The sequence below is a fragment of the Cetorhinus maximus genome, chromosome 11 (assembly GCF_964194155.1).
Source record: "Cetorhinus maximus chromosome 11, sCetMax3.hap1.1, whole genome shotgun sequence".
In the NCBI taxonomy this organism is placed as follows: domain Eukaryota; kingdom Metazoa; phylum Chordata; class Chondrichthyes; order Lamniformes; family Cetorhinidae; genus Cetorhinus; species Cetorhinus maximus.
The window spans coordinates 64,210,321-64,228,914 of NC_135889.1; the positions used below are offsets into that span (position 1 = coordinate 64,210,321).

Sequence of the window (18,594 nt, forward strand, 5' to 3'; positions counted from 1 at the left end):
TGTGGGCATCCTTCTTTGAGATCAGCAATGAGACCTGTCACTTTTCCACTCACTGCAGCATTTGGGCCAGTGTCCTGGAGGAAAAAAGAAACTATCCTATCCACCTCTGCCCCATTCCAAGATTTCCATTTCTGCCCACTCCTGGCAATTTTAGAGCCGACCCAACCACCCCCGCAACCACCGATTCCTGACTCCTTTTCCAGCCTGCTTGGGAATTCCTGACTTTCAATGTATTAGTGCTCTTCACACAGTATTCATAGCAACAGAGAGACTTCTTCTGTCTCTGATAGAGTTGTGAAAATATTCAATCCCAGAAATAGTGGTGTCTCTGCTGCTAGGGGTCCTGGGGAAAGAAAATAACAAAAGCTGATTTTTTTGTCCTTTTATCATCTGCTGCTACTTTGTCTGCCTTAAGTTGTAAGTGGACATGGTGCATTAAGGCTGTCTGCAGCTCATAATTTACAAATGTCCATGGTTTCAAGGGGCAATTAGTTTCTATGATGCAAGTTATTTGGATCTGTTAGTAAGTATCCATTTTTTTCCCAGCTGTTTATTTGCACAGTTTAAGAGTTACAAGTACAGAAGAATTCTGCTTTGCTGAAGCTGCCTATACTAGGGTCCATTCAGAATTGCTAGAAATGAAGGCACAATAGAAGAATACTGTCCACCTGCCTAAGTTCAGATACTCTTGAGTTTTTTTCCCAGTTAGTTTATCCACTTAAGGTTGTGGTACTTAGACCTAGTGGGATGGGATTCCACCGTACAGAGAAAAGTACTAAAAGTGGATCATTGACTCAATTAATTGTTGATGAAAGAAAGTATGTTGTATTGCTGAATTCACGGCACCTTCCCATGCAACTGCAGAAGGTGCAACACCTGCCCCTTTACTTCCCCTCCTCCTCACCGTCCAAGGGCCCAAACACTCCTTTCAAGTGAAGTAGCACTTCACTTGCACTTCCCTCAGTTTAGTCTACTACATTCACTCTACTGCATTCGTTGCTCCCAATGCGGTCTCCTTTACATTGGGGAGACCAATTGCAGACTGGGTGACTGCTTTGCGGAACACCTTCGGTCTGTCCGCAAGCATGACCCAGACCTCCCTGTCGCTTGCCATTTCAACACACCACCCTGCTCTCATGCCCACATGTCCGTCCTTGGCCTGCTGTAATGTTCCAGTGAAGCTCAACACAAACTGGAGGAACAACATCTCATCTTCCGACTAGGCACTTTACAGCCTGCCGGACTTAACATTGAGTTCAACAACTTCAGATCATGAACTCTCTCCTCCATCCCTACCCCCTTTCTGATCCCCCTTTTTCTAATTATTTATATTTTTAAAACATATTTTTCTTTTCCCACCTATTTCCATTATTTTTAAATGTATTCCCATCCATTGTTTCATCTCCATATTTTTAGCCTATTTCGATCCCTTCCCTCCCACCCCACCCCCACTAGGGCTATCTGTCACTTGCTCGTCCTGCTTTTTACCCTTAATGTCACCTATTAGCACATTCCTTAGATAACATCACCACCTTCAACACCCCTTTGTTCTTTTGTCTATGACATATTTGGCAATCTCCACCTATCACTGGCCCTCTATCCAGCTCTACCTGTCCCACCCCCCTCAACCAGTTTATATTTCACCTCATTTCTATTTTTCCTCAGTTCTGATGGAGAGTCATATGGACTCGAAACGTTAACTGTATCCCTTTCTGCAGATGCTGTCAGACCTGCTGAGTTTTTCCAGCTATTTTCATTTTTGTCTGGAACACATGTCGGCTTGTAGAAATTTGTGAAGCCTCTCTTTTGTCAGTAGATCAGAGTGGTGTATGTGGCCCCTTGTTTTTTTTTAATGTCATTTTCTTTGTGGAAGCACTTGTGGAATTTCTTGTCTCCCCTGGTGATGCAGCTAAGACCAAGAATTCAATCTATGGCAATTGTGGCTTCAAACATGTTGGTGAATAGGTGCGTTTCTGTTTACATATAATTTTATTTAAAATGGATGCTGCTGTTTTCAAGCCACAAAATGTCAGACGTGTTCAGTCTTTGGGAAGCACATAGCTGATATGGTGGTTAACTTTGGTTGGGTAGCAAATTGAGTAGTGTTATAATATTTAGTTTAATGGATAGAGATGTCTTATTTTTGTGGTTTCTTGCCTGCACATCCAGCATAAATATTTCAAGTCATTCTGGAGCTTGCTTTTAAAACAATAGCATGCTAGTATTGTAATCTTGGTCTTCCACAGCTTTTTCTACTCTTTCTCCCCCAACGGTCCCCAGCGAACAACAAAGTGAAGAGAAAAACTTAGTTTGTTATGAGGTGTGAGATGTGAAAGGGTAAATTTAAAAGAAAATGATAACTGCACATTGTGTTGGGAGCCTATTATATATTGTGAATAGATGTGTATAGTAAAGCTGCTTTTGAGGAAGTATGTAGAATCATGGAATTTTGAAGGAGACGAGGTCATTCAGTTCATCACGCTTATGTCTGCATTTTGAAAGAGATCCAATTTCTCTATCTCAACTTTTTTCAAAAAGCAAGTAATTTTCCTTTTACAGGCTTTTATGGATATTGTTTCTGGTCAAACATTTTGTGTCCTATCCATCCTTTTCCTCTTTAAAAACTTCCAACTTTCTACTTTATTTTTTTTCAGTTTCATTACTTATCCTCCCGTTATTTTTTTAAAGATTTGTTTATCTGACCTCATCAGTTCTTTTTGAAGTTTACTATTTAATGAATATGCTCTTTCCTTGTTATTCCTCCTCAAATTTCTCACTCTGCAATTCATCTGCCCAATCTTTTATCTCTTCATATTGTCTTGACATTGTATTTTCACTCTTTGCAATTAATCATGCTCTCCAGTTTTGTGTTGCCTGCAAATTTTGATATACTCCTCATATTCAAATTGCTATAAGAACAATGGTAGCGTTACTGTTTCTGAATGGTAACTTGAAATATTAATCCTACCTCCTCCTCTCCACAGATGCTGACTGACCTGTTGAGCATCTCCAGTATTTTCTGCCCTTTCTTTAGTTATTCTTTGTTTTGTATGTTTATTAAAAAAACATTAATATTTCCTTTTGTTATTTGGCAGTCTACTGTTCTACTTATTTGCCTTTCTAATTTCCCTTTATCTCTATTTTCTGTATTTGGTTGGTTGGTTTTCTTTTTCAATATCAGCACTAGATTTTTCATATGTTCCTTTATTTTAGTTTTGTTTTACTTTTTGTTTCTTATCAAAAATACCACCTCTAGCTGCATTACTATTACTACATATGGGAATGTGTAGTCTTGTTTCTCAAATCAGCTCCCATTTGAATGTTTCCCATTGTGCATTTTCTTATTCACAAAAGTTTCTTTGCTATTTATCTGGACCAGTTACATCTGAAATTTATTTTCCCATCAAGTATTTTTTATCTCTGACTATTATATTTTCATTCCTTTTTAATTTTTATATTGAGTTAAATTATGGTTGATGTTTCCTAGACATTCTCCTACCCCTGCTTATTTGCCCTAATCATTTCCTAGAACTAATTTCAGAACGACTTCCTTTTTCTGTTGTAATAAAATGTGTTGCTGAGTAGAAAGCCTGGACATGTTGTGGAACTCCTTACTTTTCCATTTCCTTACATTTCCATTTATCTTTGGATATTTGAAGTTATAATGATTATTACCAGGAAACTAAGGACGCCAGTTCAGAATGCAAAGCTGGGCATGGTAGTCTTGTGTGTACATTATAGAACAGGGGCATGCCCATCCAAGAGGACAAACCACTGGACCTCAATGTGACATTAGATGGAAGTTATCAGTTCACATTGAGCTTAAAGTAACTGAGTTTAAAAGGAAAGAATATTGAGGTGTAAAGCAGTTTCCAGTCTGTGAGAAGGAGCTGTTGTCACTGGTATTGCAACCTGATTCAGATGAATTTTTTCAAGAAAATGATCAAGGAGAAATCTTGAACTCGCTAGTTTTACTCAATGTTAAAACACATCCATCATTGTTATTGGAAAAACAAAAGTAATAGTCAAAAGTTTGTATGTTATTTGAGTGTTTCATTATGCAAAATTTTGTTACATTAACTGTCTTTAATTTTGACTTTCACAACCTATGAGAAATGTCTCACACTATGGATTTCTACTTGTAAATCTTGTCCGACATGCTTGTAGTGCGAGAACTTTTATTTGATCCATGACGCGTGTCATACTTATAACAAGTAGCTAATTCTTTTAATCTTGTCTTTACTCAGATGTTTCTAACTGAGTAACTCTGCATTCTAATTGCCACTGAATAACTTGAATCAGCTTGGTAGTGATCAGAATACTCCTGTGATTACTTGACGGATGCAGATGAGAACTTATCTGTGCTCACAACAGACTCTTCCTTAAATACCAGTAATCTTCAAACCAATTCAAACCTGAATTTGACATAGCAGATTAAAGTCGGCAGCCTTCACCTGACAAGATATGCAAACCCTCTTTTTTTTGTATTGCATTTCAGATTCGTCCATCATGGATATTTTGAAACATAAATGCTTTCTAGAAGAGATATTGTTTTGGACTGTCAAATATGAGTTTCCGCAAAAAATGGTAACCTTTCTACTAAACATGCTGCCTGATCAGAACTATAAGGTATGTATATTGGATCTTTTATATGCATACGGTTCAAATAGTATTAACTTAAACCAAATAGTCAGTTATCTTAATGCTTTTCTATTTTAGATAGGGATATTTAAGCCATGTTGTTTTAAAATAATCTTTGGTAACAACTCAAAGTAAACTAGATTCAATGTTATCTCTCAATTTAATATAGAAGTTTTTTAATGAATCTGTTCAAAATCCACTTGCACATCTGAGATGAGTAACTGCATTGTTGGTTCCAGCAAGGCAATTTCCTGTTTATATTGTCTACCTTGAACTGTGTGTTTTGTCAAGGAGTGCACTGGGGGGTTGCACCCATCAGAGCTCCCATCCCGACAATTAAAATTAAATTGACAGCACAGTCTGAATTGTCTGCACACCTTTATTTAAATAAAAGCCATAAAAAACCTCTCAAGTTTTATTGGATTTGATGTTCCACTGGAGTTGTATTCACTGCTGTATCAAAACAAAGTGTTGAAAGGCTGCATCCTGCATCTGTCTCTTGAAATTAGGTTAACACAGGATAGATAATGCACTTGTGTTGTGAAAACACCTGGGTGTGATACTAAAGTTGCTTGTGTACTAAAGTGCAGTTATGCTGCAATAGCTGACCTCATGATGGTACCAAGTTCATAATGATATCAAGGAAAAGAGCATAATATCTGTAGTAACACAAGTTTAGTTACTCTGTCCTTATCAATTACTGAATTAAAATTTATTTATATGGGCTAATCATCTTTTTAAGTTGCCTTGTACTTGGCATATTAACCAGCTGAACAATTCACATATTAATGAAATGGCAATAAATAGTGGAAGACATGGACCTTACATTTCTGAACTGAGAAACTTCTATTTAGAAAACCAACATTTCAGCATATTTCTGTGGATGAAATTTTCAGTGGCTATTCACACTGTTAGCTTGTTACTTTTTGTAACATAGATGAGTGAGACTCAATTCTGCTCATTTTACATCTCAGTTTGCAATTTTGCTCTTTTAGTTTTTATAGTATAAAAAGAATAGATGCTTATCCCTTTTCTGCAGCCTCCTTACCATATTTTGTTTTTGGGAGTTGGAGCAGAATGTTGCAAGTGCGTTTTGCAATCATATTCTGGTGGTGATCCAAGATCAGACGTCAGTTATTTTAATATGGCATGACCTCATGGTTTGTGCTTATGCTTCCACTCAAATTAAGATTGCATTGAAAAAAATCTTTGTACATGTAGTTCAGATTCCTAATTTGTATTCTTAAATACAAATAATTTCTGCAAATAAAAATCCTAGATTACGGTGGGGGAAAAGGCAGCACTGAATTGCATCATCATTGTTTTCTGGTCTTGCCAAGTGTTGCAGACTAAAGAAAGGAATAAGAATTTATTCATGTAAATTGTAATCTTAAAGCAAGAAGTTGTGTGAAAATTTTTTTTTTGCGATGAATATGGAAAAATTGAATTCACAGTGGTGGAACTCTTGCTGCCTCTGTTCAGCTTGTATTGTCATCTAAGCATGTAACTAAGCAAATTATTTGCAATGGAAAGTTTTTCAATTTATATTTTCATAAACAACCATGTCCTTAACTAAGAAGATAAGTAATCTGACCTGATGAGTCCTCTGCTTGTGCAGTTTTTGTACTAGTTGCAGAAAGGTCCTTGAGCATGGATTTTCTTGAGAGTTTTTAATATGATGATCCAGCTCAGATTTAAAATTCTGTGTTGCGAACAATGGATATGGACATGTGCCCTACCTATTATGTAGTTGATCTTAATTTCCACCATTTATGTGTTTCTTACTGTGTTCCTCCTGTCCTTTGAAGATGATGCAACATACTTCCAAGGGTAGAGAGTGTTTCAGGTAGTTAACACAAATTGTTGTCACCTGAGTGTTGGTGAAATGTTGGATCAGTTGATTACGCATTTGCTTTCCCTGGAAAGGTGCTGGAAAGTATACCAAGCAGGAATTCTGGACACTTTTAACTCCCCTCTAGTTGAGGGTTACAATAAATACTTTGGTGCCTTTAGCCACTGGTTAAATTAGACAGATTTAGCAGATTCCAGTCTTTGTTTTAGCAAAGTTTTAAAAAAAAAACAAAAATGATGACAGGAAAAGACGAGCGCGTTCATCAAGTCTGCCTTGCCCTGTGATGGCTAGAATATCATGGCTAGACACTTCCTACCCTCTACTGCATCCTTGTAATCTCCTTGGAGAGGCAAAAAATGGGACATTAAGGGAAAAATACTCTAGGGAAAATTCCTCTCCTGACCCTGTCAGGTGATCAAAATGAGTTTAGATCATCACATGGACTGCATGTTATCTCTTAATCTGCTTACCTTCTATGATACAATCTCTGCCGCAATAAAATGTTGCAGTATTAATTTTTACTTTTTTTGCAGATAGCTTTTACTAAAACATTCGTTCAACATTATGCCTTCATTATGAAAACTCTGATTAAGAGCCATGAATCAGACACTATGTCCAATAGAATTGTTCATATTAGTGTTCAGTTATTTAGCAATGAAGAGTTGGCACGGCAGGTGACGGAAGAGTGTCAGCTGCTGGAAATAATGGTCACTGTGTTACTTTATATGATGGAAAGTTGCCTTATCAAGAGTGAGTTGCAAGGTGAGCTGAAATTCAATTTTATGACACAATTCTTTTGAAGGCTGCTTTTCTCGAGCTACCTTTTATGCCTTGTATTAGCAAATAAACCTAGTTTTGAACAGGCTTCCTACTCTTTGTTTACCTTTAATTGGGGTACAATGTAATTTTCTAATAAAATCTAGCAAATGCTAGGACATCAATTTCCAGATTTTCAAAATTGCCTTGGTTTGTAGTTGCTCTTTTGTTGAAAGGAAACATTGACTTTTCTGATGTAACTCTGAACCTGCAGTTGTGTTTTCATTCTGTAATATCTGTTTCTCATTGTTTAGATGAAGAAAACAATTTTCACGTTGTTGTAAACTGTGGTGAGCCACTCCTAAAGAACAACACTTATTGGCCTTTGGTTAGTGATTTTATAAATATCCTTTCACACCAAAGTGTGGCAAAACGTTTCTTGGAAGATCAGGGTCTTCTTCAGATGTGGATGAATTTTGTTTCCTTCTTTCAAGGTAAGTTTTTTAAGGATTACTTGTTTTCAGAGACTGCTACTTTTAGTGGCTGTCCAATAAAGAGTATTTGGAATACTTTATGCACTGCTAAAATAGAAATGGTGTTGTCCCTTTTTACATCCCATTGCTAAACAGTTTGTGAAATAGTTTTTGGCTGAAGGGCTTTTCTATAGAGTTCAGAAGCCATGAGACTTTTTTCAAATTTTGCTCTTAACCCCAAGCCATATGGTTAGCCCTTAATGCTCTCTGAAGTGGTCTAACAAGTTACACAGTTTAAACGATTGTTAATTCATCAATCTGACATGGGTTCTGCTAAATTTGGAATGTGGACTAATTTGTTAATGGAGTGGTTTGCTCTTTTTGCATGCAAATGGAAAGGAGGCTTTCCCTTTTAAATATGCTCTCTATCATGTGTTAATTTCATGGGCTGTGCAGAGAAGTTTTGCAATTTAAATATTTTGTTATTTTGTAAAATTTTCAATTTAAAGGGCAGACAAGTGATCTGATTCTAGCAACTACTGTTGGATGCACAATTGTAAGTTCACGTTTTCCCACATTATACTCCATGGGCCATATTTTTTTCCCACTCTCTCAAACTACCTATATCTGTCCTTTTAAAAATTTATTCCTGGGATGTGGACTGCGCTGGCTAGGCCAGCATTTATTGCCCATCCCTAGTTGCCCTTGAGATGGTGGTGGTGAGCTGCCTTCTTGAACCGCTGCAGCCCAGGTGGTGTGTAGGTACACCCACAGTGCTGTTAGGAAGGGAGTTCCAGAATTTTGACCCAGTGACAGGGAAGGAATGGCGATATATTTCCAAGTCAAGATAGTGAGTGACTTGGAAGGGAGTTTCCAGGTGGTGGTGGTGTTCCCATATATCTGCTGCCCTCGTCCTTCTAGATGTTAGTGGTCGTGGGTTTGGAAACACAGATTTAAACAGGCCCCTGGCAAAGCACACTCTGGACAGTCGCATTCAAAATGAGTTTCGTTCACGTCTGGGTCCTTGCAGACAGCGGCTTGAGATCTTAGAATCCCTCTCCTTTTACCAATAGCCTTCTCTTCCTTTTATACATATTTTCTTCTTTGAATGCAAATTCTCATTGTATCACTAGATTTTTTTGAACTTTACCTCTTCTAACAATAAAACCCTTTCATCGCACCAATTTTATTAGTAAGCTTTGGAAAAAATAAACACATAGTTTGGCTTCTTCTGGCTAGGTGTAATATTTCACCCATTCTTTTGAATGGTTTATTTAAAAATGCAAATTGCCCCCTTCGCCACTTTACCTTCTAACTTCCCTATGTTTACCCAATTAACATTTCAAACCTATTTCTCTTGTATACATCAAAGCCTCTAGCCCAGCTGGCTTTAATCCAATTAAGGCACACAGACACCATTAGAACTCTATTTTAAAATAATTTCCAATAACATTATAGATATTATATCTTCTTGATAATGGGACTCTAATCGTCACATCCTGCCAATCAGAATACGACCTATTTATGCATACTCTGTTTTCTGTCAGCCAGCCAATCTTCTATCTGTGCTAATACCTTACCACCTAAATCATGAACTTTTATTTTCCGCAATAACATTTGATGTGGCACCTTATCAAATGCCTTCTGCAAATCCAAGTACAGCACGTCTACTGGCTCCACTTTATCCGAACCGCATGTTACTCCTTCAAAGAGCTCCAATAAATTGGTTAAACATGATTTCTCTTCAACGAAACCATGCTGACTCTTCCTGATTACTTTGAATTTCTCAAAGTGCCCAGCTATAACTTCCTTAATGGCCGATTCTAACACCTTCCCCGTGACAGACGTCAAGCTAAGTGGCCTACAGTTTTCTGCTTTCTGCTTCCCTCCCTTCTTGAATAGAGGGGTTATATTTGCTACTTTCCAGTCTGATGGAGCCTTTCCAGAATCTAGAGAATTTTGGAACATTAACACCAACGTATCTACTACCTCATTAGCCACCTCTTAAGACCCTAGGATGAAGTCCATCAGGATCCTGGAGACTTGTCAGCCCGCAGCTCCATCAGTTTTCTTAGTACTCCTTCCCTAGTGATTGTAATTTTGCCAAGTTTCCCTCTCCCTTCTCTCCCTAATGGTTTCTACAAGTATATAAAAAAGAAAAGAGTAGCTAAAGTTAGCTTTGGTCCATGTGAGGGTGAGGCTGAGGAATTAACAATGGAAAACAAGGAAATGGCAGAAGCATTGAACAGGTATTTCGTCTCAGTCTTCACTGTAGAAGGGATAAAAATCATCCAAGAATAGTTAAAAATTGAAGGAAAAGAGACGGAGGAACTTATAATCATGATCATTAGGGAGAAAGTAATTGGGACTAAAGGCTGACAAGTGCCCTGGACCTGATGGCCTGCATCCTAGGGTCTTTATCTTTGCAGTCACTTTTTTTTTAGATTGGTTGTAATCTCCAAAATTCCCTGGATTCTGGAAAGTCCCCAGAGGTTTGGAAAATGGCAAATGTGACAGCTCAATTCAACAAAGGAGAGAGGCAGAAAGCAGGAAACTATTGGTCAGTTACCTTAACATCTGGCACTGGGAAAATGCTTGAATCCATTATGAAGGAGGTCGTAGCAGGACATTTAGAAAATTATAATGCAATCAGGAAGTGTCAACATGGGGAAATCGTGAAAGGGAAATCGTGTATGACTAACTTGTTAGAGTTTAATAGAATTTATTAGAGTTCTTTGAGGATGTAACAAACTGTATTTGGAATAGCAAAAGGCATTCAATGAGGTGCCACATAAAAGGTTACTACACAAGATGAGAGCTCATGGTGTAGAGGTAACATTAGCATGGATAGTGGATTGGTTAGCTAACAGAAATCTGAGAGTTGGGATAAATAGGTCATTTTCAGGTAGGCAGTGCTGGAGCCTCAACTATTTACCATCTATTTAATGATTTGGATGAAGGGATCGAGTGTATGTTAGCTGAATTTGCTGGTGAGACAAAGAAATGTCAGAAAACAAGTTGTGACGAAGATAGAGTGTCTACAAAGGGATTTTGATAGATTAAGTGAGTGGGTAAAAACTTGGCAGATAGAGTATGATGTGGGAAAATGTGAGGTTGTCTACTTTGGCAGGAGAAATAGAAAAGCAGCCTATTAGTTAAATGGAGAGAGACTGCAGAAATCTGTGGTACAGGGGAATCTGGCTGTCCTAGTACATGAATCACAAAGGTAGCTAGTATTCAAGTACAGCAAGTGACTGGGAAGGCAAATGGAATGCTGGGCTTCTCAATCTTCTAAATGCCTGAGAGTATGTGATCTTATTGAAACATATAAGATTCTGAGAGGACTTGATAGAGTGCATGCTCGGAGGGTGTTACCCCTTGTGGAGGAGTCTGGAAATAGGGGGCACAGTTTAGAAATAAGGGGTCACCCATTTAAGATGGAGATGAGGAATTTTTTCTCAGAAGTTGTTAGACTTTGGAATTCTCTTCCCCGGAGAGCAGTGGAGGCTGGGTCATTGCATATATTCAAGGCTGAGTTGGATAGATTTTTGATCGACAAGGGAGTCAAGGGCTGTGGGGACCAGACAGGAAAGTAAGAGTTAAGGCCACAATCAGATCATCCATGATCTGATTGAATGGCAGTGCAGGCTTGAGGGACTGAATAGCTTACTCCTCCTTTATCTTATGATCTTCCTTTCTAATAAACCTATATGCAACACACAGTTTACATGCACAGTAAGAGAGTCAGAATCTGTAAGCGTGCAGAAATTTTTGTTGAGTTTTGTTTTGCAATACCAAATTCCAAGTACTTTTCTTCCTTTTCCCGTCTTTGCAATTTAATTTGAACATGAACAATCGGGAAGGCGATGGCATGGTGGTGTTGTTGCTGGACTAATCCAGAGACCCAGGATAATGCTTTAGGGACCCAGGTTCGAATCCCGCTACGGCAGAATGGTGGAATTTGAATTCAATAAACATCTGGAATTAAAGGCCTAATGATGACCATGAAACCATTGTCGATTTGTTGTAAAGACTCATCTGGTTCACTAATGTCCTTTTGGGCTGCCATCCTTACCTGGGCTGGCCTACATGTGACTCCAGACTCCACAGCAATATGGTTGACTCTTAATTGCCCTCTGAGCAAGGGCATTTAGAGATGGGCAATAAATACTGGCCTAGCCAGCGATGCCCACATCCCATGAACAAATAAAAAGAAAAGCAGTGCTGGACAAAAGAGCACATGTCCCACCTGTTATCAACATCAAACAGTCCAACATCAGGATTAGGTTAAAAATAAATTTTATCCCGATAAGCCATAATACCAGTTCTAACCTTGGAAGAGCATGCCTCGGTGTATGATTGTGACATTTATTTACTGCTTTATTCATTTGATGTGGCCTTTGAGCGAAACTGATAGTTGGTGCCAATTAGGAGTTTGTGCTGTGTCCCACCCTCAGTGGTTTGGGTTGAGACCATCCGATTCCTCTCTGCCAAGTGCTTTTACAGCTAATAGAAAAAGGAGACTTTTATCCTGTTAACCTGGGCAGGATTCATCCAGGTGAAAGGACAATGTGTCAAATCCCAACACTAGAAGCCCTGGAAAATGTCAAACCCACTGCCAGAGATGTAGTAAATCAGTATTCAAACCTTGAAGTCTGCAATTTGTCAATGATGGTATCATGACTTGTTTATTAACACATTTGAGTTTTTTGGACTGATAATAAAATTCTGTTAATTATTGTGTTCTTGTTTATTCAATTTTTCCAGGAATGAATTTAAACAAACGGGAGTTAAATGAACATGTAGAATTTGAGTCGCAAACGTACTATGCGGCATTTGCAGCAGAATTAGAAGCCTGTGCACAGCCAATGTGGGGACTTTTAACACATTGTAAAATTAAGGTAAGATATTTCGTGTGATGTGTTGTCAAGGCATATGAAGCAACATGAAATATAAAATTATATTCAAATCTGAAATAATAAATGTTTGAGTAGTTACTGGAATAGATTTATTTGAGTTTTACTAAATGATGGAACAGCACTGGCAACATGCTAGTATAAATGATCAGATTTGAGGGCCTTGTCTCTTAATGTGCTTGCTTTACTTGAGTGTGATTGTGATTTTGTTTTTGGATTGACTCATGAGCATGAAGTTGAGCTGTTCCACTATAGGTCTAGTAAAAACTGAAATAAAAACTAAATCCTGACGATACATAGAAGATTGATTAGCGTTTGAACGGATAGATTAACATTTAAGGCCTTGATCCATTTTCGGAAGTGAAAGACTGGTCCTTTTATAGGACTGAACAAAATGGGAAAGCGACAAAGGTATAAATCAGGGTTGGGCATAATGAAGCAAGTAGTAAAAGGATAGTTAGTGGGCTTGCTGATTTTCAACTAACTTTGTGAAAAGCTGGAAAGAAGTATAAAAACCTGGATGGGAAGCAAAGATTTAAGCCAAACTGTGAAACAACATTGAAGACCAAAAGGGGCATGACAAAAGCTCAGTAAGGCATTAACATGATATGGGGTGGAGGGATTTTTTAAATAGAAGGGAGTTAAGTGAAAGATGGATAAGGTAAATATGAAAGATAATGGGGGAAAGCAGCGAAGGTCTGAATTTACTAAAGCTAACATTCAGGAAGTTGCATATGGTCCAGAAGAAGGTTGAAGTACTGCCCTAAAGTTAACTGAGCTTGGTTAATACAGTTTGGCAGAAAAAAAATGTAGTGGATCACATGTGAATGAACTGAGACTTTTTGCAAGGCCAATTCTCTATTTGGTCTTCCTAATGTAGTCAAAATTGCATCATCAGTTGTGATTGTAATATGCTCAATTTGGAGAATAACAAATTGCTACTTTGCATGATGCATAATTGAATTTCTTTTAAAAAGTGACTGAAGTAGTGGACAGGGGTATTTCTGAATGTTTATTTGGATTTCCAGAAGGTACTTGATAAAGTCCCTCATAAGTGACTGTTAGCTAAAGTTGAAGCTCATGGAATTGAAGGCAAATTATTGACCTAGTCAGGAAATTGGCTTAATGGCAGGAGACAGAGGATAAGGATACTGGGTAGGTGCTCTAATTGGCAGGCTGTGACAGATTGAGGCGTTCCCCAAAGAACTGTGTTGGGGCCTCAACTATTCTCTGTTAATTAATTACTTAAATGATGCAGTAAAAAGCCACATATTCAATATTGCCAATGCCACAAAAATGAGTGCCATTGCTAGTAGTATAGATGGAAGCATAGAATTACAAAGAAATATTAATAGGTTAAGGAAATGGGAGATTTCATTGTAAACAAATGTAAAGTTGGACTTATAAAGGATAGAACAGGGAACTTTCTAAATGATGAAAAGCTAGAATCAGTGGAGATCCAAAGATACTTGGGGATCCAGGTACAGAAATCATAAAAATGCCATGAACAAAAAAAAAATCAAAAAGGCTAATGGAAGACTGCCCTTTATATCTAAAGGACTAGATTATGAGAGGATAGATTTTATGCTTCAGCGAAACAAAGCCTGGGTTCAACCACACCTGGAGTTAGGTGAGCAGTTCTGGGTATCACACCTTAGGAAGGTTATATTGATCTTGAAGGGAGTGCAGCTTAGGTTTAGTGGGATGATACCTGACCTCCCAGGGTTACATTGGGAGGAGAGATTGCACAAACTAGGGTTGCATTCCCTGGAATTTAGAAAATTGAGGAGTGATTTGATCAATATTTTCAAGATATTAAAAGGAACAGATGGGATTGATAGAAATTATTTCTGCTTGGTTGGAGCCTAGGACTAGGGAGCATAGGTCTGGCTCTAAGTTTTAAGACTGTCGGGAGTGAAATTAGGAAACACTTCTACACACAAAGGGTAGTAAAAACTTGGAACACTCTTCCACAAATGGCACATGATGCTAGATCAATTAATTTTAAATCTGAGATTGTATTTTTTTGATACCCAAAAGTATTAAGGCAAAGGCAGGTATATGGAGTTAAATCACAGATCAGCCATGATCTCATTCAATTGCGGAACAGGCCTGAGAGGCTAAATGACCAATGAATAAAGACTTTTTGAGGAGGTAAACATACTGAGGGGGAGGAGTTTACAGGAAGCTTTATATCATTGTCTACTTTGATTTGCAAAAGGGCTTTTATAAACCGTTTCACAAGAGATTCTCTTACAAGCTGTTATGGATGCTCCCACATGGATGTCACTTAGTAACTGGCTAAAGGGTCACAGGGGGGGACAACATTTAATTAGATGCTGAGGATCCTCATTTACTGAGTAATACATAAATGACCAGGAATTGTACACTCAAGTCAAGGTAGTTAAAGCCACAGATAAGTCAAAGTAAAGGCGATTATGTTAAATCTTGACCCTTCCAAATTCAGAGTTCAAAAGGGTTTGAAACTGGTTGATCAGTGGCATTAAGTTCAATATAGACAAATGAAAGATACTACGTATTTGAAAGGTGCGAGTACCCTAAAGTTGGACTTAAAAAGGATAGAACAGGGTACTTTCTAAATGATGAAAAGCTAGAATCAGTGGAGATCCAAAGATACTTGGGGATCCAGGTACATAAATGGTAGGGTTAGAACTTTTCAAGTGGGGAGTTGAAAAAATTCTGAAACTGTTAGTTGTTCATGTCTGAGACAGTGCAAGGTTGCAATAAACAGTTATATTGGCAAAATGAGTTGAGTTCTGCTGAATATTTACAGGGACCGGGTCAGGCCACACCTGTAGTACTGCATGCAGTTATGGTCCCCATGATATAAGGGGGTATTCCAGGTTCTAGAGGCAGTGCATATGAGTCTGATGTGAGGTCATCTGAAGGAAGAGCTATGAGAAATTATAAGATGGGGCTCTTCAACCTTGAAAATGTATGTTTGGTAGACAAGATAGAGAAAATAAAATCTAGAATAATATTTTTAGACACCAGGGCAGCAAGGCAAAAAGTCATAATTTCAGGGCTAGGAAGGGAAATTTTAAGACGGACTATAGGAAGTAGCTTTTATACTGATGATGAGCAACAATAGAAAGAATGCTTGAGACTCATTTAATAAACAACTAGACATGATAATGAGAAGATCGTAAGGTTAATATTCTGCAAAGATATATTTCAATGAGAGCCAGGACCATTTTCACCTGAACATATCTGCGACCATATATGGATTTTGGACTCAAGACAATGATTTGGGAAGTGGAAAATGCAACTGTGGCAGATACTAGTTTCCATCAGAATGAGCCCTGGGATGGGAAGGTTCAAGTTAGCATGGGTCTCAAAGCAAATCAGAAGGGGATAGGAACATTTACTTGGTATTCTTGATGCAGTCTTTCAGTTATCTCAACCAATGATGAGTGGTACTGAACAACCTACATGGTGCTGTAATAATTAGGAAACTAATTGTTAAGGGTGAAATGAAGAAATGATTGACTAAACATACACTGGTTTATTAATATTCATTTCTGAATGCTTGATTGAACTGAATTAAATTGATATTCAAAAATCTTGTAATTTGACTAGGATTATTTTGTGAATTTCTTTGTAGGAGACACAGGAATACACCAGAACAGTGGTCAGATACTGTCTGGACGCATTGCAGGATTGGTTTGATGCCATCAATTTTGTTGATGAGGTACTGATGAAATAGAGCAATATGTTTGCAAAATAAATTATATTTATGAATTTTGTTAATTAGAAATAATGTAAATGCAGTTAAATAAGTAAGCTGTAATGGAGTAATTTAACAATGCACTCTCCTGAATTGAGATTTTTTATTTAAAAAAAAAAATTAAAAGTACAACATTTATTACCTTACTTGGAGATTTGTTTAAAAAAATTACATTTTTCTCAGCTACATGACAATATGCTATTCCATGTCTCCAGATTTGGAAGGAAATCACCCAGTTGGTGTCACCTGTGAACTTTGCCAGGGTGTAGCTCTTTAGGGACTACTATTGGTTGGCATTGGTTTGATCCTTTGAGGAGGCATCCACACTTGAAATCATTAGTTCCAATTAGGTACTGTTTTGTCCTTGGTTGATGTTTTCATGCACAGTTTGTGATTGTTATCCAAAACTGGAATAACTAAATGAGTTCCAAATCTCCAACTAGTTGTCTATGCTCAGCAGTGGATGGCATTGAGGGGAAGACTTTGGAATGGTGTGTGACAAAGGGTCCAAAATGGTGGAGAAATAAATAGCACACATTATGGTGAGGGGTATCAGTTTTTTCCTGTATTAAAAATGACGGAACCCTGTAAGAAAGACTTTCTTTTCTTTCAGGTGGTGGGCAAGTCATATGAGCGCATTATAATCAGAGTCCTCCCTCTCCACCCAAGCTCTTTAGCAAGTGGCTATCTTTAATAGCTGAGTTAATTGATGTATGGCAGGGAATGAACTACTTACAGATTTTAACACACACATTTCGCTTAATGCAAACACCAATCACCTGGAGCTATTCATGAGTAAGAATGAACTGGCAAATGCAACTCTTCTAAGACATTCTCCTGGCAGACAGGCTATAGAGTCTTGAGAGAGGAATTGCTTAGCAGTTGATCTGGTGAGAATCTAGATCAGAGTTCTGGCATTATTGGTAGTTGTTTTATATAACATTTTATGATGCAATCTTTTGTTTCCATCCCTTCCAGTGAATTGAGTTTCCTGGCACACTGATTTCCAACATTCTACTGGTATTGAGTGGGAACAAACTTTACATTAGAGAAACACTACTTACAGTGGACCTTCTACTTTTCCTTCCACCAACACAGCAGTCCCCACTTTTTCTTAGGACTGATCCTTTTTGGAATGGTATATCCAACTGAGCGAAGAATTCAGAAACCACTTGACATATGGCCTATTAGCACTGCAAGTTTCCTAGTTTTAGGTAACAGAAGGGCAAATGAATGTTGACCTTTACCTCAAAGTGGTTGGATTTCAAAAATGAGGAACATAGGGACATAGGAGCAGGAATAGGCCATTCAGCCCCTCGAGCCTGCTTCCGCATTCAGCTAGATCATGGCTGATCATCTATGTCAGTACCTCTCTCTGCGCTATCCACATATCCCTTGACATCACTAGTATCTAGAAATCTATCAATCTCTGTCTTGAACATAATGACTGAGCTTCTACAGCCCTCTGGGGTAGAGAATTCCAAAGGTTCACCACCCTCTGAGTGAAGAAATTTCTCCTCCATTTAAAGCCTAAATGGCTTGCCCCTTATCCTGAGACTGTTGTTATGACGTGGCAGGTGTTATGTGCTAGATGGACCAAATCCACAAGGGAAACTTGGCCATGCTATCACAACAGTTTTGAAATTTGTATTTATATTGAGAAGGCCTATGCACTGAATTCAGAAGAATTGAGTCCACGACCATCTTTAGAGATTTTAAAATTAAGTTAAAATATTTATTAACAAAAGGAAAAAAAATAGCGAACACACACAAGATTACAGTTACATGGTTATTTAGCCTGAACAGTTCCCAAAATTCTTAATTAAATAGGCTTCCAACTACACACCACCTTCAAGGCAATAGTCCAAAATAGATTTGAAATTATAAAATCAACCCAGCAAGGTTACCGCAGCACTCACTCGACATTGGAATTCCAAAGGCTTGTACACAACATAAGAAATAGGTGGAGGGGTAGGCCATTTGGTCCCTCAAACCTGCCCTGCCATTCAATAAGTTCATGTCTGATCTGCCCCTGGCCTCAACTCCTCTTTCATGCCAGCTCCTCATAGCCCTCAATTCCCCAATATTTCAAAACTCTGTCTACCTTCTCTTTAAATACTTTGTGACCTAGCCTCCACAAGTTTCTGGGGTAGAGACTTCCAGACATTCACTCCCCTCTGAGAGAAGAAATTCCGTTGCATCTCAGTT

The 18,594-nt window shown here is 38.1% G+C and overlaps 1 protein-coding gene across 4 annotated transcripts in view; it reads left to right on the top strand.

Annotated features, from left to right (window-relative positions):
• ubr3 (ubiquitin protein ligase E3 component n-recognin 3) overlaps nucleotides 1–18,594 on the top strand; it is a 353,894-nt gene that overhangs the window by 55,518 nt on the left and 279,782 nt on the right. For all 4 annotated transcript variants that reach the window (XM_078552128.1, XM_078552129.1, XM_078552130.1 and 1 more), the window contains exons 7-11: nucleotides 4,499–4,629; nucleotides 7,027–7,255; nucleotides 7,564–7,743; nucleotides 12,490–12,623; nucleotides 16,264–16,350. In XM_078552128.1, the coding sequence (XP_078408254.1) occupies nucleotides 4,499–4,629; nucleotides 7,027–7,255; nucleotides 7,564–7,743; nucleotides 12,490–12,623; nucleotides 16,264–16,350 (761 nt within the window). The remainder of the gene's footprint in view (nucleotides 1–4,498; nucleotides 4,630–7,026; nucleotides 7,256–7,563; nucleotides 7,744–12,489; nucleotides 12,624–16,263; nucleotides 16,351–18,594) is intronic.